Source organism: Necator americanus, chromosome IV (assembly GCF_031761385.1).
Source record: "Necator americanus strain Aroian chromosome IV, whole genome shotgun sequence".
In the NCBI taxonomy this organism is placed as follows: domain Eukaryota; kingdom Metazoa; phylum Nematoda; class Chromadorea; order Rhabditida; family Ancylostomatidae; genus Necator; species Necator americanus.
The window spans coordinates 26,703,942-26,730,999 of NC_087374.1; the positions used below are offsets into that span (position 1 = coordinate 26,703,942).

Consider the following 27,058-nt stretch of genomic DNA (forward strand, 5'->3'; position numbering starts at 1 on the left):
TCTTACCGCGCTTGTTTGTGGATGCAGCACGTGCACAAGGATGGCGTGTCGCAACTGATATCGTCGTACAAAACGGCGTCTTCCACGCCTTTTTCGACGACTAGGAGGATATGAGTGGATCTGCGTTGCTTGCTACCCGAACTCCACGGTTTCACTGCGGGTTCCGCACCACGTCAGATTCGTGACATGGTTTATGTCGTGGTTTATGCAGTCAGATGTAAATGGCATCTTATTACTAACAGAACGATTTTACTGCTGGATTCACGGCAATACTTCTATCATGGCATAGAAGCAGATAATGTCAATTTTCAAATTTTCTTCAATTTCTCGACTTTCTAGATTTGTTTTCTTGTTGAGTAGCAACCTTGTGATGAAGCATTATAAATTCAGATTTTTGTGCCTCTGAACAAAACGCCGGAACACTACCCCAAGTAGAAAAGTGTTGACGGTCTTGTTCTTTCGTTTCCTCTTGACATTCTGGATTCTGGATAACTTACTGTTTACAACGAATAGAAACCGCATAGTATAGTAGAAGAGCATCACTTTATTTTCGGAAGCTATGGTACCTTTGCGAAAGTCACATTTGAGAAATTTTTTCGGAACACGTCAGAATGGTAATCGTAAAAGTTCGTCAATAATTTCCCCAAAGGAACACTGCGGAAAAGGAAACATGAACATCTTCTAAATCAAACACGCTATTACAACATTATGTAGCTGTGTTATAGGAAATATATCATATCATATATTCGAGCAGAAGATAAACAACTAAACTTATATGAAGCATTCCACTCCAAGAAAAAAACTGACTTTTTGCACCTGATATATCCGTCTTGTTCTGCTTAATCTTGGAAGATATCGGTGTGGTTTTCCACCCAGCGGTGGTCATTATGGAAGAATTTGCTAGCAGAGTGAATCCTTCATTACGAGGTGTAGAGGTTGATTTCGACGTTGAAGTAGCAGTCTGTGATGACTCCGCAAAAGTGATAGAAGTGGTCACGTCCGTCGTTGAGATCCCGCCAAGTGTGGGATCCGCTGATGACGATGTTGATGTGGGATCAGTACTCGAAGCTGACTGATCGGTAGCAGTAGAAGTGGTCGCCTCTGTCGTTGAAATCCCGCTAAGTGTGGGATCCGCTGATGTTGATGTGGGATCAGTACTCGAAGCTGACTGATCGGTAGCAGTAGAAGTGGTCACGTCCGTCGTTGAGATCCCGTCAAGTGTGGGATCCGCTGATGACGATGTGGGGTCAGTACTCGAAGCTGACTGATCGGTAGCAGTAGAAGTGGTCACGTCCGTCGTTGAGATCCCGTCAAGTGTGGGATCCGCTGATGACGATGTGGGGTCAGTACTCGAAGCTGACTGATCGGTAGCAGTAGAAGTGGTCACGTCCGTCGTTGAGATCCCGTCAAGTGTGGGATCCGCTGATGACGATGTGGGGTCACTACTCGAAGCTGACTGATCGGTAGCAGTAGAAGTGGTCGCCTCTGTCGTTGAGATCCCGCTAAGTGTGGGATCCGCTGATGTTGATGTGGGATCAGTACTCGAAGCTGACTGATCGGTAGCAGTAGAAGTGGTCACGTCCGTCGTTGAGATCCCGCCAAGTGTGGGATCCGCTGATGACGATGTGGGATCAGTACTCGAAGCTGACTGATCGGTAGCAGTAGAAGTGGTCGCCTCTGTCGTTGAGATCCCGCTAAGTGTGGGATCCGCTGATGACGATGTGGGATCAGTACTCGAAGCTGACTGATCGGTAGCAGTAGAAGTGGTCGCCTCTGTCGTTGAGATCCTCGTCAAGTGTGGGATCCGCTGATGACGATGTGGGGTCACTACTCGAAGCTGACTGATCGGTAGCAGTAGAAGTGGTCGCCTCTGTCGTTGAGATCCCGCTAAGTGTGGGATCCGCTGATGTTGATGACGATGTGTGGGATCAGTACTCGAAGCTGACTGATCGGTAGCAGTAGAAGTGGTCACGTCCGTCGTTGAGATCCCGTCAAGTGTGGGATCCGCTGATGACGATGTGGGATCAGTACTCGAAGCTGACTGATCGGTAGCAGTAGAAGTGGTCGCCTCTGTCGTTGAGATCCCGCTAAGTGTGGGATCCGCTGATGACGATGTGGGATCAGTACTCGAAGGTGACTGATCGGTAGCAGTAGAAGTGGTCACGTCCGTCGTTGAGATCCCACCAAGTGTGGGATCCGCTGATGACGATGTGGGATCAGTACTCGAAGCTGACTGATCGGTAGCAGTAGAAGTGGTCGCCTCTGTCGTTGAGATCCCGCTAAGTGTGGGATCCGCTGATGTTGATGTGGGATCAGTACTCGAAGCTGACTGATCGGTAGCAGTAGAAGTGGTCACGTCCGTCGTTGAGACCTCGTCAAGTGTGGGATCCGCTGATGACGATGTGGGATCAGTACTCGAGGCTGACTGATCGGTAGCAGTAGAAGTGGTCGCCCCTGTCGTTGAAATCCCGCTAAGTGTGGGATCCGCTGATGTTGATGTGGGATCAGTACTCGAAGCTGACTGATCGGTAGCAGTAGAAGTGGTCACGTCCGTCGTTGAGATCCCGCCAAGTGTGGGATCCGCTGATGACGATGTGGGGTCAGTACTCGAAGCTGACTGATCGGTAGCAGTAGAAGTGGTCACGTCCGTCGTTGAGATCCCGCTCAAGTGTGGGATCCGCTGATGACGATGTGGGGTCAGTACTCGAAGCTGACTGATCGGTAGCAGTAGAAGTGGTCACGTCCGTCGTTGAGATCCCGTCAAGTGTGGGATCCGCTGATGACGATGTGGGATCAGTACTCGAGGCTGACTGATCGGTAGCAGTAGAAGTGGTCGCCTCTGTCGTTGAGATCCCGCTAAGTGTGGGATCCGCTGATGACGATGTGGGGTCAGTACTCGAAGCTGACTGATCGGTAGCAGTAGAAGTGGTCACGTCCGTCGTTGAGATCCCGTCAAGTGTGGGATCGGCTGATGACGATGTGGGGTCACTACTCGAAGCTGACTGATCGGTAGCAGTAGAAGTGGTCGCCTCTGTCGTTGAGATCCCGCTAAGTGTGGGATCCGCTGATGTTGATGTGGGATCAGTACTCGAAGCTGACTGATCGGTAGCAGTAGAAGTGGTCACGTCCGTCGTTGAGACCTCGTCAAGTGTGGGATCCGCTGATGACGATGTTGATGTGATGTTAGTCGAAGTTAAGAGGCCATTAGTAGGAATTGTTGCGTCTGTTGCTATGTCAGCTGATGAATGCTGCTGGTGATTCTGTCAAAACGGTTATCAACGACACATGATAAATTTTCAACTTATTATAGAATCAGTCGTATATTGAAAAGTCTCACTTGATCCTTTGTTATACGTCGATTTGGCAGCTTGTCGTAGTTTCTGCAAAGAATGAATAGTGTGTTCAATTCCTATTGTTTAATAGGTGTTTGTCTCTAATCCGAACACTTGCAATTTCTTGCCTTCTTTTTCTGGGTAGCTGTTGACTAACTTCGATGTCGTTTAGGAGAATTAGGCCTGGAATGAGTAATGATAATAAGAAGGCTATTATCAATTTGTTTGTGCTGTAGCCAACATTGGTACTGATTTTCATTTACGGCCAAGCTTCGGCATTATCGCTTTCTCCTGCGCGTGGGAAAATCGAAGCCAAAGTGATCATCGCGAGTGATATCAAGTGCTCCGTGCGGGACGACAACTACATAGCGGAAGTTGGGGCGGCGAACACTGTGTGTTCGGGTGGGGGAGCACCAAAATGGGCTCGTGAAATCAAAACTTTCTATCTCTCTCAGTGCTCAGCGCAAAATACATCATACAAAATCTTGTCCTCTGAATCCATGACCACAGCACTGTAAGATGAAAGATAAACAAAGAGAATGATCGCATTGGGATCACAGATCCTTGGAACTAGTCTCGTCTCGAAATTTCTGCGAGTTTTGGTCAACCGGACGAGCCTCATGGGTTCCCCACAAGAACACTTGTGATGTCAGTTTTGGCACGAGTTGGAGGGTCTGCTACGTTACCATTTCCATTACATGCGATAAGCCCCATTCGACATGTTTATTGTGTATGTCAACCGTCTGAAAATTTCCTGCAAAGGGATGAGGTGATTGTGGAGATGAGTTACTTACTTTTGGCTTTCGAGGCTGTACCGAAAGAGACAACGCCGGAACTTCGGTCGCAAGCAAAGATCATTAAAGTAATGTTAAAGGGCGATACAGTAACGTATTGAATAATGTGGGTAAGAGATGAAGCGAATCACTAAAGTTCACTATTCAACATACCAATGTTGAGGGACAGTCGAACATGGACTCTAGTAAAAAGAGATTTCAAGAGTAAGACGAAAAAACCTTAGAAATGTGTAAATCCATATGCTATTTAGTTATGGCAAAGAATTTGGTCAAACATGCAATCACAGTATGGGAATCATATTCAGTAAGCGTGAACATAACTTTTTTTTTGGGTGAGCGGAAAATTTGCAGAGAACCCCTAGTACTTGGCATAATGATCAATAGATTACACCATTTTAGAGGTTCCTTTGAAGAAAAAGTGCTGGGAGAATCATCTAGAGACCTTTGACAAACAAGCAAAAAAGACGGTGCGATGGGTCTGAAAGCATGCAAAGTTTGAAAAAATGCTTCATTACCAATAGGCTCTCATTTCACTCGTTTGCAAAGTGAACAGCTAGACTCGAAAATTCATAAAGATATTTGGATTTTATTTTGAAAAATTCAATATGGAATCTCGAAAATTGCAGTGTGAATCATGATTCCGAATGTGTGATTTGAACAAATGGACACAGAGTTGGAGAAAATTATGGAAAGCGACAAAAAGGGTGAAAACAAACAAACAAACAAACAAACATTGCAAACATCCCACAAATTCGTCATTTCATTTTTCCACCGCTAGCATTGTATAAATGTAAATACTAAAGTATAAATGCTGCCTTTCTTTTTTGAATTAAACGGCTGTAAAAAACCGTCAAAACTAAGCTTCTGTTGCAGTTGAAGCCGATTTTTTGTTCTGGCGCTCACTATTCTGACCGAAGAACATTATGCAACCTTCTCTGCCTTAAATCCTGCATGAAGATTTGGATCTTAATTTAAAAAAAATACGTCCAATGTGTTAAAGACCTATTTAAAACCACTATCCCAGCATTCTATCCACGAACTTGAAACTATGAATTAGAGGAAAACGTACCGAGATATAGCAGGACGAGCTTCATGCTATCAATGGTGCCAAGCGACGACGGCACCCAAAAAGACTCCGTCGCACTTTCTTTTATATAATTGATCAAAGCTTGAAGCGTTCTTCAGATGCGTCATAGCGCGAACATCATCGATAAAGAATGCTGATTCGAGAATAACGATGACCATCCGTGAAAATATTGATGACAACAATATTCGCTGCAATAATGAAGGTTCAGGTCATTGTCTATGCACTGCAATGTAGAAATGATGTAGTATGAATCATATGATTAACCTTTGCGAAACTGTAAAATATATCTTTCTATTCTTCGTATGATTTTGTGTGAGTTTGTGTGTGTGAGTTTCCAGAGTGTCGCAGAAATCTGGAAAACGTTAAGAGCGCGGAGTAGTGGAGAGAAGGTGGAATCGCGAGAAGTGTCTGATGTTTGAAGAAACTAAAAAATAAATTATTCAACACCCTCTGGTGTTCCGGAATGATAAAAGAGTTTTTTTTTTGTTAAGAAATGTCTATTATTCAGAAAGATTCTTTTCAGACCCTTTCTCAGAAAGTCACTCTTCCATCAAAATTAGTTTCAACTGACCTTCCTGCTGCTGTTCTTGCTGCCTTTCCAACTGAGTTATTTCTACGCACAACAAAATGACCACTCCAGTTCTTTTATTTTCTCACATTTGACTCATTTTTTTCATCACCCTTGAACATCCATATATTTTGTTATATAGAAACTTCTCACTTCAACTTCATTTGAAGCAAAAAGTGTTGGTGCATTTTGATTTCTGCTTTTCAGTACTCTTGAATCATCATTTACCTCTAACTATTCTCTAAATTACATGGAAATTCATCCAGAAATCCAATAGCTTTTAAGTCTAAACAACCTCATAAAAAAACACCTTTACTTTGTTTTCTCAGAAATATGTTGTAAAACAGAACTAAAAAGAATCTGTTTTGAGTATTTTCCAAATTTAAAAAGGAGCCTTGGTAATACGAATAGGAACTATGAAATCTCTGAGGCCAAAAAAGTTATCCCTAATGTGCTGTTTCTTCATTAGCAAATAAAAGAAACGCAGGAAAGGTAAAAAGTCGCCTTTGGTCCGCGGTGGATTCTGGGTTCATATTCCTTGCTTCTGCTGGGCCAGGATTGTTTCGAGAACTCACGCGTCGAAGCGGGCAGTACCATGTAATCGAATGAGTGCGAACTGCAATGGAGGCGGTTTGGAGCACCCTCAAACAAATAAGCTCCATTTGTCTATTCGGAATAACGCGATATTCCACCAAGAGTCTCCAATATTCGGAAGCACGGGGTTAGAAGAGTCACTTAGGTTGCCGAAACAGAAAAGATCTACGGTGACGATCCATGAATACAAGGCACGTAGAATGCTTGCATAGAAAGCTGCCATTGAAGATCTGATAATGCAAGCCAGGAAAATTTAATACGTCGTCTTCGGACTTACCGTGACAAGACGACACCACCCACTAAATACTGCACGTGATACTGGCGAAAAACTACTCTTAGGAACATGCGACAGTAGAGGAGTTACTGAAGTTGCTGTCTTTGTCAATACGAGTATGACAAAAGAACACCGACTCTACTCTTTTGAACAAATGACGGCCCGAGTAGGACGTCTGAGAGTGAATGTGGTCCAACCGCACCTTTGACTCTCATCCTCTTTTACGCTCCAACATTAAGTTATGACGAAGACGAAGTCGAAGCTTTCCCTACGGAGCTGAAGAACTCTTACAGGAAAAGTAACGCCTTCTGCAATGTTCGTGACTTTACGGCCAAATTCGCACAAGACGAACGCCAAAGGACTCACACCTTGCTACGGAATAGGGAGGAATATATTAATTATCCAAGCTTACTACGGCGACCTAGACCACCGATTGGAGATCGCAAATCCAGTATCGTTCCTTTCTACGTTGGGCATGTGAACCAGCCGTGGAGAAAAGGAAATTGACCACATCATGGTCAGTAAAAGGTTCTGCCTAAGGAATGTTGTACCTAAGTTCTGAACGATATGGGAACGTCAGGGAAGATTGTTCTTGATGCGAAAAGAAGAAGAAAAGAAAAAGAAGAAAGTTCAAAAAAATGAAGACAAAGAACAGAACAAAGAACGTCATTGACTGACACCTCTTCAGTTCGCTAGACACCTTAGGAAGATACCCGGAATGGACGACATCGACGAAGAGTATGATCGGTTTGTAGAACATCTTCACGACTGTATGAGAAAAACGGAGAATTTAGGATCACTGTGAGACGTCTGTCTCCAGAACCTCTAGAGCTAATAAGTGTTGAGCTGTACAACATGCAGACAACAGCAAACTAAGGTCCACGCTCGCGAGGTTTTGCAGAGAACCGACAAAAAGACCTCAAAGAGAGAAGAACAGGAGTATTGGTTATAGTGGCATGAGGGGGAGGGGTGGGGTGAAAGCGTTCGGTACACCCGTCGGAACCGATCGTAAAACAAAAATGGCCGCCCTCTGAAATCGAGATGCGACAACTACAGCATCGAAAACGGGAATGGAGAAAGTCGTTCAGGACATTTACGGATTACCCACAACCACGTCCACTTGCCTCTCACTCTCTGAGGCTAGGTAGTTATTTTATCCCAGAGGTTCTTCCTTCGGAACTTCTAAATGTCATTTAGTCTATTAAGATTTGTACTTCACCCGGTCCCAACAAAATCAAGCCTGAACATCTGAAATAACCACTGGCAGTTCTCATCAACACACTGGCGAGGCTCTTCACTAGCTATTTGTCGGAATGCGAGGTTCCTAAGCAATGGAAAGGTCCACATGACATAGGGTACAGTCTAATCTGCCTTGTGTTTGTAACTAAGAAGCTCTTCACAAGTGTAATTCTTAAGTGAAGAAGGGTTTATCACAACTGATCCCATACACAGCTCTTCAGAACCACCAGAAATATCGCAAAAACGTCGCCATCATGATATATAATAACGAGCTTAGTCCGTGTATGTGTGTGCGTGTGTGTTTGTGTTTGTCCGTGTGTCACGAAATTCGAAAAAGGGAGTGCGACGGGTCCACCCGGCATCGGATTGGTGCGCTGGAGTCAGATAGCTATAAAAAGGGTTGCGACGGGTCCCGCGGTGTCGCATTGGCGCGCCGGCGCCAGGTACCTATGGAAGGGGGTGCGACGGGTCCATCGGCGTCGGATTGGCGCTCAATAACTTCGTGTGCGTGTCGCAAAAGGTAAATGGGATGGTTCATAGCTATGGCCAAAGAGCGCGTTGCTTTTCATTTCTTCCTCCGTTCGCCTCAACTTGGTAGCATGCCTTCCTCAAAAAGTGGAAGATGCATCTAAACGGCTGCTTAAATAGTAGCAAACAGTTTACATGATCTGACGTAGAACATTATCGTTATCAGTAGGATAAACTCTTTCACGTCATTTTGTGCTGAAACATCATTCATTGATAGCTCTTGGAGGGTAACAGGAGGAAAACCATAATTTCGAGAAATACTTTCAAAGTGTGTCTACATTATATTGGAATCGACAGAGTGTTTGAAGCTATTCTTCAAATGTAGAAATGACGCGGTTAGAAAGAAAAATATGACATCTTTTGCCTTTATTTATAATAGAAAAAAAAACGATGAAGAAAGATTGCTAGAGATGCACAAGTCTAATTTCACAGAAAAGAGCATTAATATTTATTTCCGTTGGTCAGTGAAGGGGAGCGAAGCGAACACCGCAGAAAGTCTGAAGTCCGGCTTTAGCCGGACGTTCAGACTGGTTTCATAATAACAACGTGAAGAGAGGGGTTTAACAAGGGAGAGGGCTTATCTTTGATTTACTGACGAAATCGTTCTGATAAAGCTCAGCATCAGCCAAACGGAAAAAATGCTGCTTTAACGTGACGAAGCATCTGAATGCATCGGTCTTTAGGTGAGCTGCAAAGGACGATTCTTAGAAAACGGGTGAGTCTCGGATGTTCCATTTGTGATCAATGGAATGAACATATCCGACTGCAGAAGTTATGCTTGTCTTATTTGGAGATAAAAATGAAGAACGAAATGAACCACCGAAGCGGGGAGAAGGAATCTAGCGGCTTGGAGGCACAAAAGGCACCGATGATGTAGTGAAGAGGACTGAGAACATTTGGCTCCATGCTTACTTACTCAACACCACCGTTCTTTTTGTTCTGACCCACGCTTCGAAAATTTGGGCGTTTACCAAGCGGGAGGAAAATGCGGCCAGTGTCACAAAACAGTTGAATCAGTGAAAAGGTGATGTTAGGAGTATCCCGCTTCACGCAAGAGGAGGAACGTATTTGAAATTCACTTTGCCAGGTGTCGAATATGCCAAGAAAAGTAAAAGTACGTGGATTAGGGAATTGATGCATATGAACGACAATCGCAGGACTGTGAATTACTGGATGTAAAACGCACTTCAGGAAGGCCTCCACCCCGATGGTGTTCATGAAGTCCTTCAGAGAAAGATATGTTTTTCGAGTTCCTCTTGCGAGGAGAAGCTACAGGGCAATATTGGTACGCGATTCTTACAAATGGCAGTAGTACTGGTCCCCGCTTGAGCAAAGAAGGTGGAAAAGGATCATAGGTCATAAAGAGAAGATAGAAAATCAGTTCTAAACCAGCATTCATTTGCAACCATAAATTAAAGCACTAATAAATAGCACTTATTGTGCCCTACGATACTAAGTTAACAATTCATTATGATGATGGAAATCGGTTTTTTTTTCGAAGAAACACCTATTTACAATAACCCGATATGTAGCTAGAAATTTAAATTCAAAAATAAGATCTTGGGAAATCTTGAAGTTGGTGATTCATCTTGTGTCCCACTTCGAGAGTAGCTTCACGCCCTAACCATATCAACTTTCGATCGGCTATTTTCAGTCAGCTTCGGGCGGCATAGTAGACATCGTTTGAACGCTTCGCAGTATGGTCGAATATAGTAGATGTTGATGATCGGAGTGACGATGGAAAGAATTCCTAGAATAAGGTTGTGAGTGCATATTTTTTTAAACAATAGTCGTAAAGGTAAAACATATAAGAAAGAACATATGGTATGACTCATTTATTAAGAACCAAGCGAATTTTGAAGTAACACGTTATCACGTTGCGAATTAAATTTTTTTCAAAGTGAACGTGATTCATCGGAAATTTCGCAATTTGTTCGACACAAATTTGTGGCTGGCTTCTGCATATGAAGTAGTGAGAGGATACACGGAAGCGTGTTCTTAGTGTTGGGTGCGTGCGAATTGTTCGGTTTTACTGATCTCATGGTATTGAAACGTCAGCTGTTAATGAAGATCAGTACCAATACTGACTACAGCTCATGGAAATCAATGAAGTTAAGTACCATTACGTCATTTTCAGCATTGTGGACTACTATTTCCAAGTAAACTCTGTCTTATCAATTTTGGTGCTTGAAAGTGTAAAAAAATAACAAACAGAAATGATCCCACCTGTTGGCATAAACATAATTATCTCCGTGATGATGCTTGATTCCACGTACTGTGCAACCACAAAGCAAATATATGTTATCAAGTGAAGAAATGGTGTCAGCGACTGTGTTGTAAGTGCCTGCAAATGTGGTTTTATCTATGTGGCAAGATATTTCGATGTGAAAATACCATGCGAGGTGAGAACGTATTTAAGTAGCTTCATTTAATAACCTAATTAATCACATGTGGTGATATATTAGTAAAATGCCACAAAAGTGCCCGATTGAATGAGGCCACAACTTGGGGTGTAGTAGAGTTGATCAGAGGTCCAGCTGTTAGAGCTCGATCGGTGTTCAAAGTCGCCGACTAGTAGTCAACCAAGGACATCAACTCTCCGGGGTTGGTAAGTTGGTACCAACTTATCAACCCCGGAGAGTTGATGTCCTTAGTTGACTTGTGTGAGAGGATGCAAACGAACAGTTGATACATCGAGTGGACCCGCAAGTCATTGTACAGCCCAACACGCGTTCGTGAACCTCAGCGATTCCAAAGTAGGTTTTTGGAGTTGAACGCTTTGCTGCATCCATGATTGATTGATAAGCCAGAGACTTTTTAAAGTGACTAAGTGGAAAAATATAACACTATACGTAAATACTCATTTGGTCCGCCTTTACTGGATGTGTGGTACTTGGCACCTTTTCCACGCGTTTCGCTGCAAGATGTTCTCAAGTTTCGTGAGTGACGTTGACGATGTCCCTTAACCGTACTACACCACCATCACCTCATCTCGTTGGCAGCCTCCTTAGAGCGCGCTTAGCATCTCTTGGGATCACCTCTAGCGTTCTTTTGGTCCATCTATCGCCGATTCCCCTCATAATATCATCGGTCCATCTGTGTTTTGATTTGATATATATTCAGCTGGGTCGCGAAGATGAGAAAATGCTGTTAAGACGGAGCTGCGAAGATCAGATAGGTGTTATGTGCGCCGCTTGAAGTTCAGAAGAGATCTCTGAAGAGCTCTGTGGGTAGTAAATAGGTTCTTAGAGGGTAAAGCGATGTCTGCCTATCTTAGTGGTGCATTGATCGTAGCGACTGGCTATTGTCCTCACATACAACCGCTCCACACCTTCATCGACCAGCGCCTCTATGACCCTCGACACCGTCTGGATGTGGTCCATGAAGGTAAACTCTTGATGGAATCCAACTTGTTTTCGGGGTTGAGCTTCATCCGGCGTCCTAGATATGCGTGTGTAATGATCCTGGTGAACACTTTGTACAAGACGCTCAGCAAACATAGCGGACGGCAGTTACGAGGTCCTTCAGGTACATCTCCTGTGAATAAGAACGGTTCAAGAGGTTTTCTACAGGTCTGAGATTTTTGCATTCTGAAGATAAGACATGCGCCGCTAGAATTACATTAAGCGGATGGCCACCAGCCTCAAGAAAGTTTGCTGATATAAAATCAGGTTCGAGGCTGTGCCAAGTTTCGTGCACTTGATAGCGACTTGTACTTTCGAAGGGAGCTTCACCATTGGGGATGATCGGCCTTGATACAAAAGCTAACGAAGAAAAAGGTTAGAATAGGACCTCTCCGTAGTAATTTCCATCTCACGACGAGAAGAGGTGTGAATACAATCTTCGCTCAGCAAGGCTTTTAGCGGAATATTATATTCGAGAAGGTGGCTGCGCCACTTGTTTAGACGTGTCGTTCTTCCTGCTGCATTCCAAACCTTCTTCTGCCTGTATTTCGGAAGATCATCCTGTAAGACTTCTCTGCAGTTAGCAATTGCTACTAACCGCTCAATGTGCGATGCATTCGGATAAAGTTAAAGGATAAAGTTTCTGCCGTTAATCAATCCACTTGGGATGCACCCCCCATTAACTTCAATTCGGAATAGTTTGAGGTTTACAAACATGTAACTGGCCTATACAATGACTTAGCCGATGTGTCAATTCAGTGTTTTCATCCTCCCAGACAAGTCTGGTACCAATTTATCGACCCCGGAGGGATGTAAGGCTTGGTGAGCACTCTTGCGTATTCGAATCTCCGATCGATCGTGCATGAAACGGAACCTCCAACCGCTACACTACACCCACATTCGGGTGAAGCCACAAAATCCTTCTTCTTTACAACAATTCCATGGTGGTCTTCGAAATCCGATCAAAGTTTATTGTGTGCAGCTTCGAGGTATGTTCAGCACAGGCTCGCAGTAATCTGTGCAGTAGGTCGTAGACCACCATTAGGTCCTCCTTGATGTGTCAGTCACCACGGAATAATCATCGAGAAACTTCTTTCCTTCTTCGTGGTGGATAGCAAATGTTCTTTTCCATCATGAGGTAAAGTCGTTTTTCCGCACTGAGAAGGCGGTGACTAGAACCACGACCATGTCCACCGACGATTATCTTTCTCCATGAAAAGATATTTCCCATAAAAGAGGCGAGAGGCAGACAACAACCCTTCAAGGCGATCGCTGTTCTTCCATTCCGGTTCCCTATTCCAAAACTTCCGATCTTGTATTCCGCTTCGGATCACTTGCTCTTACTCGTCATGAAACGCGTCCAATTCGGATTCATCAGCTTCTTATATTGGTGGGCAGCAGCAGATGATGCGAATGGGTTTTTGGCGAAGAAGGCGGAGAAGAATGGCCTGATGAGGTGAGAGGATGTTGAATGAATCGACAATATGGAAGACAGGTAGGTGCACAACAATGTCAACACTGCCTACATTTTGCGACGGAACCTTCTTCTTTGTTGGGATTCAAGTACAAACTCTGAAACATTCTCCATGGCGAGTCGTGTATGTGTCGCTTAAGTCGAGAATTGAAGACGTCCTGAGCAGCTTGAGGTTTGATCGCCTCTCAACGGTCGCCATACCTTCCAAGTCCCGAAATGGCAGGGCCCTGTGTGCAGGAAACAATGCATATGCTGAAGTAGCACGAAGATATTTCCCCAAACTAACAGCACTACCATGGAGAGCTATTGTTCCAAATGCTATAGAAAATTAGGTCTTTCTTCTATTTCTTCAAGGAGCTCTTAAATATCTACCTATCTATTGCATTAAATTTCATGAGTAAGATCCACGAAGTTCTATTTATGCAGCGTCAACATTGATTAGGATGATACTGCTCATGCAGAACCATTAACCAATAGCTAGAAGGGACTTTTGGTGGGTGAATGCAACGTAGTCGGAAAAGATTCGTCTGTGGCTGCACTATCGATCGATGGTCCGAAACCCATTAGTGTCAACCAAGCCCTTCCTCCATCCAATGTAGATAGATTCGTACCAACCATGTCTGGAAAGATAATACACTCACTTTGCACATTGGTTCGCCTCGTAAATCTTTGTGATCCTGCACAACTGCATAAACTTGCATAAACAGAGCGCATAAACCTCAAACGATTCTAAACTGAATTCGAACGCGTAGGCATAGCTCCATAGGAATTGTTCAACGCCGTACACTTTATCCTTTGAACTTTAATGGTGTTCCAAAAAAAGACGGGATCATCATTGTTGTCCTAAACATATCCCCTTCATATCCCAAAAAGAAGAAAGAAAAGAGGTACGATGTTCTCTTCTACTGATAGCTTTGAGGCCCAACAGTAAACGTAGGACTTTCTTTGTTGGGTGGATAAGGCGTTTGATCGGATTAATCACGTTCGATTTCACCTTTTCAGGCTCTGAAGAGGGCGATATTGTTAGCCAGGAAACGGTAGCCAGGAACAAAGGATTGTAATAACCTCGTGTCAGGCACAATTAAAGAAATAGAATCAATTTTAGAAACTTCATAGACGTTCTGGCAAGGAATTTCCTTGATCTTCCGTATATGCGAGACAATGCTAGCGACTTTATGCGTTTCTTCACATCATGAACTAGCTGGATAGAGCACACGTTCATGGAAAAAGTGTTAGTGGTTAGTGTAGAATAACATACGTACTCCTGTGTGACATTAGTGCCCAAGTGCTAAGAGCAGTTGAGCGTTGCTTGACAAACCTTTATCAGATTCCCGTGCAGTCGAAGTGTCTCAGTGCTGAATACGGTAGCACGACTGCGTACTAGTGCATACATCTTGCTTTTCAATACGTTTATGGTAATCATAATAGGTAACCATGGAAGAACATAGAAAATCAGCACACCTCGTACTAGTATGTCTGATGCGTTCGTTATGCCTGAAAAAAAAAACTTATTGCGATATTGCGGTTATTTTTGCGGAAAATTGAGACGATGGTTCATTATCTTTTCTTTCAATCTTTTTTTCAAGGACTACGAATCCAAGAATTAATTGTTGAGTAGTTATTTGGACATGAAAAGATATATACACGATAAATTCTCTAGGGACGAGTGGATTCTGGAATAAAACTAGCTGGCTGGTTTGATTTGCATCATAGAGAAACAAAAAAGTCTGGAGGGAGTTTCGGCGGACGAGAAAGAAGCTTCCGCTCTGCGGAACCTACGAAGGTTCTGCTCAGGATCGACGGCACAGATCTCTTTCGCAAAAGAGGACCACGTTATGCCCGAGAACATCTTGTGGGCCCCATGCTCAGGTTGCCCTATGAAGCTCGAGTTTCTTTGGAAGCCTGCTAGTTTCGTTGCAAGAAGCGCTACATGATTTTTTGATTCCCAATCTTCACAATTATTTCTAATCGTAACAAACCTGCAAAAACCAAATTGTCCCCTTTTATGTCGCCGAGAAATTGGCTGATATGAGGTGGAATCGTAGGTTCGTTGACCCATTTTTGCCATAACGTGAACTGCAAAAAAATTGTGATGATAATAAGCGAAGTAGCTTAAATCTGCCACATATGTTTTATTTTTATACTTGGAGCTGTCATAGGTGTACCGTAGGATTTTTTTCCGCAGGATATACAAATAAAGGAATTAAGAAGACTTTCAGAAGTCTTTACTGAAATCACTCGAAGTCGAATAATTCTTAGCAATAAGTTTTCATTAATAAAGAAATACAGTCAGATTTCTGATTTATTCTTGAACTCCTATTCCAACAAATTTGCTGTTATAAATGTGATTTATTTATCCAAAGAAGTTGCTCTCCATTCACGGGTTTTTCGCTAGCAGCAAATTCAATGAACGATCGTTCTTTAACTACTTTAAGATTGTTGTTGTTTTTGCAGCTGTGAGTTAATTGTTTGTCTATCGTTTAGCAGATCGTCTACACTTTTGCTCCTACATTGCTTTCTCATAATGCTTTTGCGTCAAAATAGACAGTTTTGCGAAGATAATAAAACGCTACAAAAATATAGATTTTTTATTCTTACAAAGCACACTTAGATGCAATAAAAATATTCGGAAGTAATGTCTTTAGACTAAGTATTGATTTTCTTTTCTCATTTGGCCGTGGACTATAAAATTCTTCATCCTACTAAAGTTGGAGTCACTGTGAATGAAGATAAAAAAAAAAACTCACCACTGGTATCAACGATGGTAGAGACGTGACTAAGCAGAGGATGATGATCGGTTTTCGTTCTGGCACTCCGTATCGTAATGAAAAATATCTATAGCAAATTGACAGCAGAATCGAATTCAAGCTATGGCTGAAGCCAAACGCTTCGATGGCAAACGAAAATAAACAAGCACTGTAGCCGATCTGTGAGCATCCACCGTAGAAAACCAGAAAAAGAGAGTTGTTGCCGTTTAGAAGTCTGTAATTGCATTCAGTGCGAAGGCATAGGCTCTCAAAAATTCTTCATCTTACTAAAGTTGGAGCCACTGTGAGTAAAAACTGTATTAAAATCTGACTGTGCTCTTTTCTCATTTTGTCTTAGTCCTAGGTTTTGGGGTAATGCATTCTAAGAAAGCAGAAGGACTATTCCACTTTCTACAAAAAAAACCCGCTGAGGTTGAAGGTATAGTTGCGAGGGTTTGCCTATCAAATCACTTAATTTTCTCCTATTTTAGATTCTTGATTTTTTTTTACAGGATCTTCAATCTATCGAAAAACAACTTTTAGGAGGGTTCTTGACGATACCTCATTTTTGGATGTGACCCGGTGTGTGATCATGTAATTTTATCAGGCAGAGATGTTGACATTGACCACGGATCTCCCTCACTAGAGGGATTACAGCCGGTTAGTCGCGAGGCTACGTGGCGCGTCCCCGGATGGCGGATAGGGGGCTAATCGCAGACCAAAAGCGACCTTGTGCTTGCCCAGAGACGCAGGTGGATTCAGGGGATGGACTCCTTGTTTCTGCTGAGCCAGGACTGACTCATGACATCCTTGTATCCCGCACGTCGGTCCGGCCAAAAGTCTGCAATCAAGTGACTGGGAGATGCAAGGGAGGCGGTTTGGAGTCGCCTCCAACAAATAAGCTCCAAATGTCCACTCCGGAAGAACGGAAGTTCTCCCAGAAACTCATGGGACTAGAAGCTTGCAACCTGCCCCAACCTGGGGTTGCAGGGGTCATGTAGGCTACCGAAACGGAAAAGGACTAGGATGTCGATCTGTACTTATAACGCACGTACGCTTGCATCGGAAGCGGCCATCGAAGATCTGATGATGGAAGCCGAGAAGATCAAATACGACGTCATCGGACTGACCGAGACGAGACGACGTCACCCTCTCAACGCCGTATATGAGACTGGAGAAGAATTGTTCTTAGGAACATGCGACAGTGGAGGTGTTGGTGGAGTTGGCATCCTCGTCAACACCTGAACGGCGAAGAACATCGACTCTTTCGAACAACTTACGACCGGAATCGGATATCTGCGGATGAGAAGATGTGGTCCAACACCAACTTTGACTATCTTCGTCGCTTACGCTCCAACATCAAGCTAGAGAAGAAGTCGAAGCTTTCTATATGGACCTGGAGAAGTTCTACCGAGAAGATCATGCCTTCTACAAGGTCATAATTGGCGATTTCAACGCCAATGTTGGCCTAAGAGGAACGCCGGAGGAACTTCACATCGGGACCCACGGCCTACAATGGAATGACCAGGGAGAGAGGCTCTCCGAGTTCATCATGACGACTAAGACCATCCATGGGAACTCGCAATTCCAGAAGCCCTCCTCTTTACGCTGGACGTGGGAGTCACCCGGTGGAGGGTACCGTAATGAAATAGACCACATCATCGTCAATAAAAAGTTCTGCCTGACGGACGTCGGTGTTGTACCAAAGTTGTACACGGAATCGGACCATCGCCTCCTCCGAGGAAGATTTTCCTTCACAAGGAGAGCAGGGAAAGCTGCCAAGTTTAGAGAGAGAAATCCCAGGACCTTCATCAACTGGGATCTCTTCGCTGCGCTAGCCGGCTTTTGGGAAGATTCCGCAATGGGCAACATCGACGAAGAATATGACCTGCTCGTTGAACACCTTCACGACTGTGCGAAGAAGGTTGAGAGTTTTAAAATCACCAAGAGACACCTGTCTCTTCAAACTCTTGAACTGATACGCCAGCGTGGAGCAGCACGAGCCGCAGGAAACCAAGAACTCACGTCCGAGCTCGCAAGGCTTTGTAGAGAGGCGATAAAAGAAGACGTTAAAGAGAGAAGTGAGAAGTGCTGGCTGAAGCTGCAGAGGCGAGGAAAAGCATCCGCTATGCCCGTCGAGACTTCGCCAGTCGCAAGACGAGGATGACTGCTCTCCGGAACACAAAGGGAACAGCCATTGCATCAAGAAGGGGGATGGAGAAAATCATTTACGACTTCTACTCTGATCTCTTCGACAACCATGTCCACTTGTCTCTCACCATCTGAGGGAAGATGGACAAGTCATTCCAGAGGTTCTCCCGTCCGAAATACGACATGCTATCATGTCGGTAAGAAATCGTACGGCACCCGGTCCCGACAGAATAAGACCAGAACACCTGAAGAGCCTTCCGCCAGTACTAATCAACACCCTGGCGAGGCTCTTTACACGTTATCTGTCGGAATGCAAGGTTCCTAAACAGTGGAAGACCAGCAAGACCGTGCTGTTGTATAAAAAAGGAGATCCACATGACATCGGCAACTATCGCCCAATCTGCCTACTGTCCGTCATCTACAAGCTCTTTACAAGAGTAATCCTTAATAGGATTGAAAAAGTCTTGGATGAAGGACAGCCATGCGAGCAAGCAGGGTTTCGAAAAGGATTCAGCACGATTGACCACATTCACACTGTTTCGAAACTCATCGAGGTATCACGAGAGTACAAGATGCCGCTCTGTCTCACCTTCATCGACTTAAAGGAGGCCTTCGACTCAGTTGAGACGGAAGCGGTCGTGGAATCCTTGGACAACCAAGGCGTCCCTACTCTAGTACATAAAGGTACTTCGAGAGTTGTACAGTAACTTCACGACCGGAATTTCGCTATTCTACAAGAACATCATCATTGACGTGAAAAGGGGGGTCCGACAGGGTGATACAATTTCACCCAAAATATTCACAGCACCCTCGAGAACGCAATGCGAAAGTTGGAATGGGACGACATGGGAGTGAAGGTTGATGGTCGGCAGCTACACCATTTGCGCTTTGCTGATGACATCGTACTGGTAACACCTAGCATCAGCCAAGCGGAACGAATGCTGACCGAATTCGACGAAACATGTGGATGCATCGGTCTTCAGCTGAATCTACAAAAGACGATGTTCATGCGGAACGGATGGGTCTCGGATGCCCCATTCACGCTCAACGGAACGAACATATCCGAATGCACCAGCTACGTTTATCTGGGTCGGGAACTGAACATGATGAACGACCTGACCCCCGAGCTGGGCAGGAGGAGACGAGCGGCTTGGGGAGCGTACAAGAGCATCGAGGATGTAGTGAAGTAGACCAGGAACACCCAGCTCTGTGCTCACCTCTTCAACACCACCGTACTTCCTGCTTTGATCTATGCTTCGGAAACCTCGGCATTTCGCAAGCAGGAAGAAAACGCGCTGAGCGTCATTGAACGCGCAATTGAGAGGGTGATGCTAGAAGTATCCCGTTTCGCGCAAGTGAGGGATGGGATTCGAAGTTCTCTCCTAAGATTAGAGACGCCGCCGCGTTTGCCAAGGAAAATAAAAAAAAAGTTGGGCCGGACACGTGATGCGCTTTAATGACAACCGTTGGACCAGAGCCGTGAGCGAGCGGGTTCCCTGCGATATTAAGCGCACTACAGGAAGACCGCCGATCCGATGGTCAAATTTCTTCATGAAGTACTTCAAAGAAAAATATGACGCTTTTCGCGTCCCACGCGAAAGGAGGAACCACTGGGCTACTTTGGCACGTGATCGGGACAAATGGAAGAATTACTGGCGCCCGCTCGACCAGTTCGAAGATCAACGGGAGTCAAGGTGATCAAGGTGATCAAGAGATGTTGAGCCGATGGGCCTGTATGTAGTCAATACCATCCTGAAGCAAAGCTCATAGAATATTAATAGTAGTATTAACAAGTAGAATTTTTCTAACGGGAGAAGGTTAGAAGTCACACGGTAGAAGTGAAGCAATAAAAAAGTGAAATATAGGAGTAAAGTGACCATTTAAAAAGTGATTTTTTTGCTGTGTAGATCGGGCGAGCATATCGAAACGCGACTGTATCTAATGCTAAGTTTAGTGTTAAACTACTAAATGATTGCAAGCAGTGGATAACGTCTTATATGTACACCGTCAGTGCAAACTTGCACACCTTACGGTTCTGTGATGACTGGATATTGCTGATTGATTTTCATGAAATGGAATATGGATGAGCTCATATTTTAAGGAAAAGGGGAAAGCAGACTCACCTAGGAATTGTTATTGCTTGTGCCATAGACGTAAAAAGGTCGGTTACAGCGTAGTTAATAATCAAAACACTGTACGTTCGTATAGGCTTTGGTGTGGCGACATATATTATAACAAGTAGAATAAGATTTGCTGCTATTCCAGTCAATGATATGATTCCATTCACGACCAGTAGCGCTACACGTAGACCATGCATTGCACAAACCTAATCGAAATATTTTGCAAATATTAGGAATGCTCGAATAATTTCACGACGAACATTGAAGATCATATAGAAATGGTCGTGAGATGAAGAGTTGGTATTAATTCTAGTGTGCGAACGCTTCAAGTGGGTGTCGTTGTTTTTCTATGGGTGTGATGACCAGAAGGTAATTATTTCACTCATTTTCCATTCCTCATTGCTTGTTATTTGATGACAATGTTACGTGTATTTGTGCAATTTGAAATCAAAAATCTAAAGATTAATGAATCCATTAATCTAACGATAAAGAATGGATTAACTGTGAAAAGTTTGTGAAGAAATTTCTGCGGTTTTATCGACTACCGCCAGAAAAATCCCGAAGTTGCCGGAGGAAAGCAAAAATAGCACTTGTATCTAGGTTCGAGTGGTAATCTGTCTTCATTGTTGGATACGAAAACATTATCCGGTGAATATAGGCGTCTACTCGACTCCTACCAAATCACCCCTCATTTTTTTTATGAACAGTTACTGAGCACTGCGGCTGTTGGTTTGTGGTACTGTAAGCCGAGATCATTGATCCAAGTTGTTAGTAGTGAGTGTTATTCGAGGCCAAGAGTACAAGGTTTGTTTTTAGAGGTACAGTAACTAAAATATCTATATGTTTTCAGAGGTACAGTAACTGAAATATCTATGTGTTTTCAGAGGTACAGTAACTGAAATACCAATCACATCGGCTTTACAGCGTTGCAAACATGACTTTAAGGTTAAGATGCAGAAAAAGATGACATACGATCATTTTAACACTAAAGTTAAGTGAAATAAATGTAGCACCTTCCATTCGGGGGCACCTTGACATGAGAATCAGACTAGAAATTCGATAGAAATAAATGTAGAGTAGGAAATTCTTTGAAAGTCACGAGAGCATGTGCGAGAACTGCTTCAGAAAATGCTAATTTTCCTTCACTTTTATACCTTTCAGAAGCGCACAAAAAAAACTTGAATAATGCCGCAAGCACAAAAATTAGTAATGAAAAGAACTAACAAACAGAGGAGTTCTTTTGAGATTCAGGAAAATGAGTTGCACTTTACGTCCTACTTGACACCGACAACAACAATACTGAAAAAGTCAAGTAATTGGAACGGAGGGAAATTTTTCAAGCAACTAAAAAAAATCGTCGGTGAAGATTATCTTTTCACTTCACTTATTTCATTTATTGTTGGAGCAGATCCCATTTATCTTAGCAAACAATTGAATATTCAGTAATTTCTCCTGTGGTTGATTAGTTGCAGATCATTCAAGGAACATGCGTGCATACCACTGTGAACAAAACACTGTGTTTCTGGAGGGGTTAGCGCTAACGTCCGATCAAAAATACAGAGCATTGTAACTTAATCAGTGCCTGTGTATCTACATTTTCCATGAAACATTTTCAAAAAGTTTCGGAATTAATTTTCTACTCTTTTATACTATTCTTTTATATTTCTTCAAAAGGTCTGAAATGCCGTCTGCTTCTACCTTGCAACTGCTGTTTTCGTTGCCACGACGAGCGAAAAATTGGAGCTAATAAAATTATGGTAATATGTACTTTGTTGGATGTTTGGGAACAAAAACATGTTGTTTCTTACTATGTTATGTTACTGTAGGTTACTCTTATTCCCAAAGTTGCGTAGAACATTAATTAACACCAAAAAATCGGGGGAGAAGAAACTAATCATCACCATCGTTTGCAACATATACATTTACTTCCAGTTGCACAATTCCTTACTCTACATAATTTTCTGTACGAAAATCTTTGGAATTTCGAGGTTTTCCACCTTCTGACTTATTTACCACGTAAAGAGCTCGTTTTCAACTGTGACGACTAGCCTCTCTATAGAGTCAACGTTCTGTGGATTTTGTTTTGTGATTTGTGGCCTCTTCTGTACTATTGGTTGATAAGGCCGGTTAAGCGCAGTCGGTAAGTGGTTCCAGTGTGTCCACACGACAAATAAATGGTTCGAATGCTCCCTAGCGCCGACCAAGCCTTTCATGCCTAAGGGGTCGATGAATTGGTACCAGACCTGTCAAGGAGGACAAAAACACTGAATTGAACATTAACTCTACCTCTAACAAGTCATTGTACAAGGCTCACACGCATTCCAAAAGCCTCAACGATTCCAAACTGCAGTGGAGAAGGAGGGCGCAACTCAAGCCAGGACTGATACGCCAAAGTCTTCGTCTTTTATTGGTTGATGGCATGTTGTAGGTGGTTTCGGAGGAACGTACATGTGTGGCAGCAAAAACTTGGTTGCATCGCCAAAATGCAGCCGATATGGTCAGAGAAAAATTGAAGTGAATTCTCACATTTTCGTGCTCGAAAGGAATCGTCTGAATTCACACATCTGAGTGTAATCTAAGCGTGAAAGTCTTCATCCAGCTGATATATTCGAGTGACGTACTGCTCTTCAAATCGAGACTAGCAGAATCCCATGCAAAAAACCTAACATTTTCCTTTTTCTCCTGGTTAGTTCTGCTTAATATGTACGTAGTCACAGCTACAATTAAAGGGTATTCAATTATCCTCCCCAGTGATTTCCAAGAAAAAAGATAACCAAATGAACAAAGGTATCATGAATTCCTACAGTATTCAATATACGACATAAAAATCGTAGCAAGACTACTGCAATGTCGCGTCGACTACTCTAAAATTGTTTTAATATCTATATCACATATATCGTATCGCAAATATCGCAAATTTAGGGAAGAGTAAGGAAATTTGTCCACCATAAACAACGAAAATGCTCGAAACGGTAAAGGAACGTAGCGGAATGATTTACAAATGATATCTTTTAATTTATTTGTGAGGATTATCGTAATGCTAAGGCTTTCGTCAGCCAATAGACAATGCTCGTATAAAAGATTTTTTCAAAGGACTCACATTAGTTGAATGTTAAAATCCATCTCCAACACTAATGGACTGCAGTAATAGTCACTACAGTCGTATTGTAATTCTTTACAAAATTCTTGCAAGATTTCTTTTTAAAATTTGTTTGTGAAAAATAATTTTTTGGATTGAGAGATCAATCAGGCTTTCTGGGGTTTCCATCAGTTTTGTTTCGAAAATGATAGCTGTAGAAAAATAAGTGTAAAGTGTTTGTTAGGTAAAATTAATGTAAAGCGTGATAGTGTTTAAATTTTCGCATGAAAAAATAATTTTCTGATTCACATATCAGTCATTTTTTTAGAGTTACCACATATTTTGCTTCAAAAGTGATAAACGGAGAAAAAATTAGTGTATCTCCGTTTAAGAGGAATTTGTAGCTTGGACACTTCACTCACAGAAGATGTGCTTTTGAAAAAGAGTAACTGAGGAACTTGAAACCACTCTATGTACCAAAATTGTTCAATAAAAATTTTGAGAAGTAGTGTTAGGGGGTCTGTAGCGTTCATGAAAAATTGTACAGCATAATAGTGGACGTACAGCAGACGAAGGGAATATTTGAGAGAGGTTGTTGAGAAAAAATTGTGCGAATACAATTCCAAATGCTACTGTCACATTTGGCCCCATAATAGGGCATATGTCCTTCATGTTAAAAATCTCACATATCTGAACGATTCTCGACGAGTGTAATTCGTATCTTTTAGAATGTGGATAGTTTTCATCGTCAGCGAGCTCAAGAACTTCTGGATCGACACATCAGCCAGTTTTCATAAGTTTCCATAAATTTGGCTTCAAGATTTGTCAGACGATTTGAGTAACAAAATAATTTTAAAGTAATAAAATAATAAAATAATAATTAAAAATTCTATGCAGTATGTAACTCAAAATAGCGATTGCACAGAGAGAAGAATATTCCTGGACACTAGACGTTCATAGAATTGGGAAGTGGGTCTCAAGTGAGGATTTCTCATATTCTGTAGGTGGATAGTGACTACTTGTCAACCAACCACTCAGTGTGTACTAAAATGGACGAAATTTGTTGTATGAAACTTAAAAGAAATTATAGTGAGCTTTGTTCTTTCTTGTTTTTGTTTTATGCCACACCTATGGGTGTATTCAATTCAATAAATATATACATCATACTACTTATTACTACAAACCGTTAAAAACGAATTTTGTTTCAAAGTTTTCATCTTTGATCAGAATTTTAAAGCGCTTTGAACTTCTCTTGTGAAAATGATTCTCTTATAATTCCAGGATTACGTGAAAGTAAAGGTGTAATCAATAGTAAAATTAGGTCTTATATGTGCTGTGTTTACTGTTGTTAAACAAAAAAATAGTACAAAAGAAAATATGTGCACGCTATAGTATAAAGTACATTTGATACGTTTAATCCCGATTAGATCTTTTGATCCCCTTGTAAAGATGCAGCGAAGAACATTTAACCGTGTCAAATTTTTGCTAATGATTTTATTTTTAGAAGTTTTTTACATCGACAACTGTTGAGGTCATTGGGAGAGTAGATGGAACTGATTCCTAAGATGAGAGAAGTAGTAGAGGATATTTTTCTAAGGTTTATCTTTAACATAACTATAACTTCTGTTAAAAATTGGGAGAAATGAGAAAAACAGCTCATACTTTTGAATTTGATTTAGTTGTGAATGTTAGAAGAGCGTTAGATGACGAGATAATGTTTTGAACACCACTCTTTTGTTTTTTATACATAATTCAGTAGCGGTTAATCAGTAGTTGATGACAAAAACAGCTCTCTGGGGTTTTGTTCGTGTATCATCTCAAACAACATAGAATTATCTTGTTCTTCACCTTAACTTACTTGAGACGTCAAAAAATATTATAACAATCGAAATTATTCATTTTTTATATTAATATAATTGTTCTGGGAGGATAAAAACACTGAATTGATCATCGGCAGGCCCCCGCAAGTTATTGTATGGGCCAACACGCCTTTCAAAAACCTTAACGATTACGAATTCCAGTAAAACGCGTTGGCGCATCCCAAGTGGATTGATACGCCAGTGACTTTATCATTATCTTTTTTTAATATAATTGTTTTTTTTCGCAGTGAAAGGAACTAGACAATGTTACGTAGCAAAAGTGACACACACACCCACAATCACTATGATTATTTGCGGTCGGTTAACGATGTACCTGGCAATTATTTACATCGTCATGGCTGGGTTCATGACATTGAGAATATTTGCTATAGTGGAAAAACATTACTAGAAAGTACTTGATTTCTAACCTTCCAAATCGCATTTTATGCTTGAGTCCTCAAAATCAGTTAATTTTCGGAGTTAACCCGGTTCCCGGCTATTACATAAACTATGGAACCAATGTTTTATGCAATACATTGTTGAAGTAATGGAGGAGCGGAAATCTTTTTTTTCTATTTTTAAATGCGAAACAATATGAAAGACTATCGATTCTGTGAAAATGCTCTTCTAGAGTTACAGCACGCAAGTGAAAGAAAAAAACTAATCCGTGACTAGTGTATGTACTAAACAGGATCTGCAGAGTTCTTCGGAAAGTGCATAGAAAGGAAATGGAGAAGAAATCAGGGCCCATGACCTTTCTGCAAACCTGTTGCAACTTAAAGATAGAAAATTCTGGAATTATTCTTATGTTAAGCGGTGATTTACACCATCGTTCATGACGTAGAGGAATATGTATTTTTGTTCCCCCACAAAAAGAATTTACTTTTTAGACGTTTGATACGATGTGACAACAAAATCACTTCTTTTCAGGAATTTTATTGGAAGTGCTCGACATTTTTCAGGAAATGAAAAGATTTCTCTTGCACAAATCGAAAGAAATATCATGAGCTTCAAGCATGCATCCGTTATCTCGTGCTCTGAGGTACGTTGTTGAATGATGTCCTATTATATTGATCAAAAGAAATGCAGGCCTTTTGTTCTATTAACTTTAACACTATTTTATAGCAATAAATTAGGACGTTTATACGAAGTATTATATGCTTTTTAAAAAGGTTTTCTATGTCATTAAAAAATACATGAGCCTTAAAAATTCTTCAAAATCTTAAAATCATAACTTTTAATTCAATTCTCTATTTCCAGAATAATATGATTCTTATTTTATCTGAGATGTCCCTCCACAGTTTCTGTTAAATCTACTTCTTCGAGTTCAAACTACGCTAAACTACCGCTCCAAACATCAACACAGTCACGGCCAGGGAAGTGTCAGCGAATGCACAGTACAGCACTTTCCATGGATCGTTATCGAGTGTTGGCAGGTGTTTACCGTACGCTTCGCTTCGCTTCGAGACTGGTTTTGCCGGCATGAAATTTCTGGAAGCAACATGGTAGTGTTCGTTTCGTACGTTGTACGCGTTTCCTTGGTTTAATACTGCGGTTATCTCTAGAGCGATTTGAGCCATACTTCGGCAAAGTTCGAACTCGTAGAAGTAGATTTGATTGACGGAAATTATGATTGGATCGCTGGACACCCGAAAATAAAACTGTGATCACACGCTGTGATCTCAATCGGAGTAGTGCACCGCTTCCGGTAAGAATATTTCCAACAGGATGACAAGAGAGAATGTTTGTGAGCTTTTGGTTGGAAAACCCCAGAACACGCGTCGCGGTCAACCGGATGAAGACATTTA

At 42.1% G+C, this 27,058-nt stretch overlaps 9 protein-coding genes across 12 annotated transcripts; 5 read left to right on the plus strand and 4 right to left on the minus strand.

Annotated features, from left to right (window-relative positions):
• Nucleotides 1-733: 733 nt before the first annotated feature.
• RB195_002799 (uncharacterized protein) lies at nt 734-5,220 on the minus strand (the record flags this gene model as incomplete). 2 transcript variants are annotated; one of them, XM_064200215.1, is made up of 7 exons in its annotated part: nt 734-1,483; nt 1,580-1,771; nt 1,973-2,583; nt 2,645-3,260; nt 3,338-3,380; nt 3,461-3,515; nt 5,196-5,220. In XM_064200215.1, 7 exons carry the CDS (start codon nt 5,218-5,220, stop codon nt 734-736), a joined length of 2,292 nt encoding a protein of 763 aa, XP_064056097.1. The 2 variants fall into 2 exon arrangements, with proteins under 2 accessions (XP_064056097.1, XP_064056096.1); XM_064200216.1 differs by having other exon boundaries at nt 734-2,663; nt 2,716-3,260.
• A 4,809-nt stretch (nt 5,221-10,029) lies between these two features.
• On the minus strand, nt 10,030-17,162 carry RB195_002800 (uncharacterized protein; the record flags this gene model as incomplete). Its single annotated transcript, XM_064200217.1, has 5 exons — nt 10,030-10,166; nt 10,643-10,760; nt 14,613-14,788; nt 15,274-15,370; nt 17,097-17,162. 5 exons carry the CDS (start codon nt 17,160-17,162, stop codon nt 10,030-10,032), a joined length of 594 nt encoding a protein of 197 aa, XP_064056098.1.
• On the minus strand, nt 10,067-11,916 carry RB195_002801 (uncharacterized protein; the record flags this gene model as incomplete). The annotated part of the gene is made up of 3 exons (XM_064200218.1): nt 10,067-10,166; nt 10,643-10,760; nt 11,748-11,916. 3 exons carry the CDS (start codon nt 11,914-11,916, stop codon nt 10,067-10,069), a joined length of 387 nt encoding a protein of 128 aa, XP_064056099.1.
• Nucleotides 16,734-17,042, plus strand: RB195_002802 (uncharacterized protein; the record flags this gene model as incomplete). Its single annotated transcript, XM_064200219.1, has 1 exon — nt 16,734-17,042. The coding sequence occupies one exon, from the start codon at nt 16,734-16,736 to the stop codon at nt 17,040-17,042; it is 309 nt and encodes a 102-aa protein (XP_064056100.1).
• On the plus strand, nt 17,068-17,286 carry RB195_002803 (uncharacterized protein; the record flags this gene model as incomplete). Its single annotated transcript, XM_064200220.1, has 1 exon — nt 17,068-17,286. The coding sequence occupies one exon, from the start codon at nt 17,068-17,070 to the stop codon at nt 17,284-17,286; it is 219 nt and encodes a 72-aa protein (XP_064056101.1).
• Nucleotides 17,287-17,431: 145 nt separating this feature from the next.
• RB195_002804 (uncharacterized protein) lies at nt 17,432-18,208 on the plus strand (the record flags this gene model as incomplete). Its single annotated transcript, XM_064200221.1, has 1 exon — nt 17,432-18,208. The coding sequence occupies one exon, from the start codon at nt 17,432-17,434 to the stop codon at nt 18,206-18,208; it is 777 nt and encodes a 258-aa protein (XP_064056102.1).
• A 175-nt stretch (nt 18,209-18,383) lies between these two features.
• RB195_002805 (uncharacterized protein) lies at nt 18,384-18,899 on the plus strand (the record flags this gene model as incomplete). Its single annotated transcript, XM_064200222.1, has 1 exon — nt 18,384-18,899. The coding sequence occupies one exon, from the start codon at nt 18,384-18,386 to the stop codon at nt 18,897-18,899; it is 516 nt and encodes a 171-aa protein (XP_064056103.1).
• Nucleotides 18,900-19,013: 114 nt separating this feature from the next.
• RB195_002806 (uncharacterized protein) lies at nt 19,014-19,382 on the plus strand (the record flags this gene model as incomplete). 2 transcript variants are annotated; one of them, XM_064200223.1, is made up of 1 exon in its annotated part: nt 19,014-19,382. In XM_064200223.1, the coding sequence occupies one exon, from the start codon at nt 19,014-19,016 to the stop codon at nt 19,380-19,382; it is 369 nt and encodes a 122-aa protein (XP_064056104.1). The 2 variants fall into 2 exon arrangements, with proteins under 2 accessions (XP_064056104.1, XP_064056105.1); XM_064200224.1 differs by having other exon boundaries at nt 19,131-19,382.
• Nucleotides 19,383-19,871: 489 nt separating this feature from the next.
• On the minus strand, nt 19,872-26,830 carry RB195_002807 (uncharacterized protein; the record flags this gene model as incomplete). Of its 2 annotated transcripts, XM_064200225.1 has the most annotated exons (3): nt 19,872-19,944; nt 20,316-20,518; nt 26,597-26,734. In XM_064200225.1, 3 exons carry the CDS (start codon nt 26,732-26,734, stop codon nt 19,872-19,874), a joined length of 414 nt encoding a protein of 137 aa, XP_064056106.1. The 2 variants fall into 2 exon arrangements, with proteins under 2 accessions (XP_064056106.1, XP_064056107.1); XM_064200226.1 differs by lacking the exons at nt 19,872-19,944; nt 20,316-20,518 and having other exon boundaries at nt 26,588-26,830.
• Nucleotides 26,831-27,058: the final 228 nt, after the last annotated feature.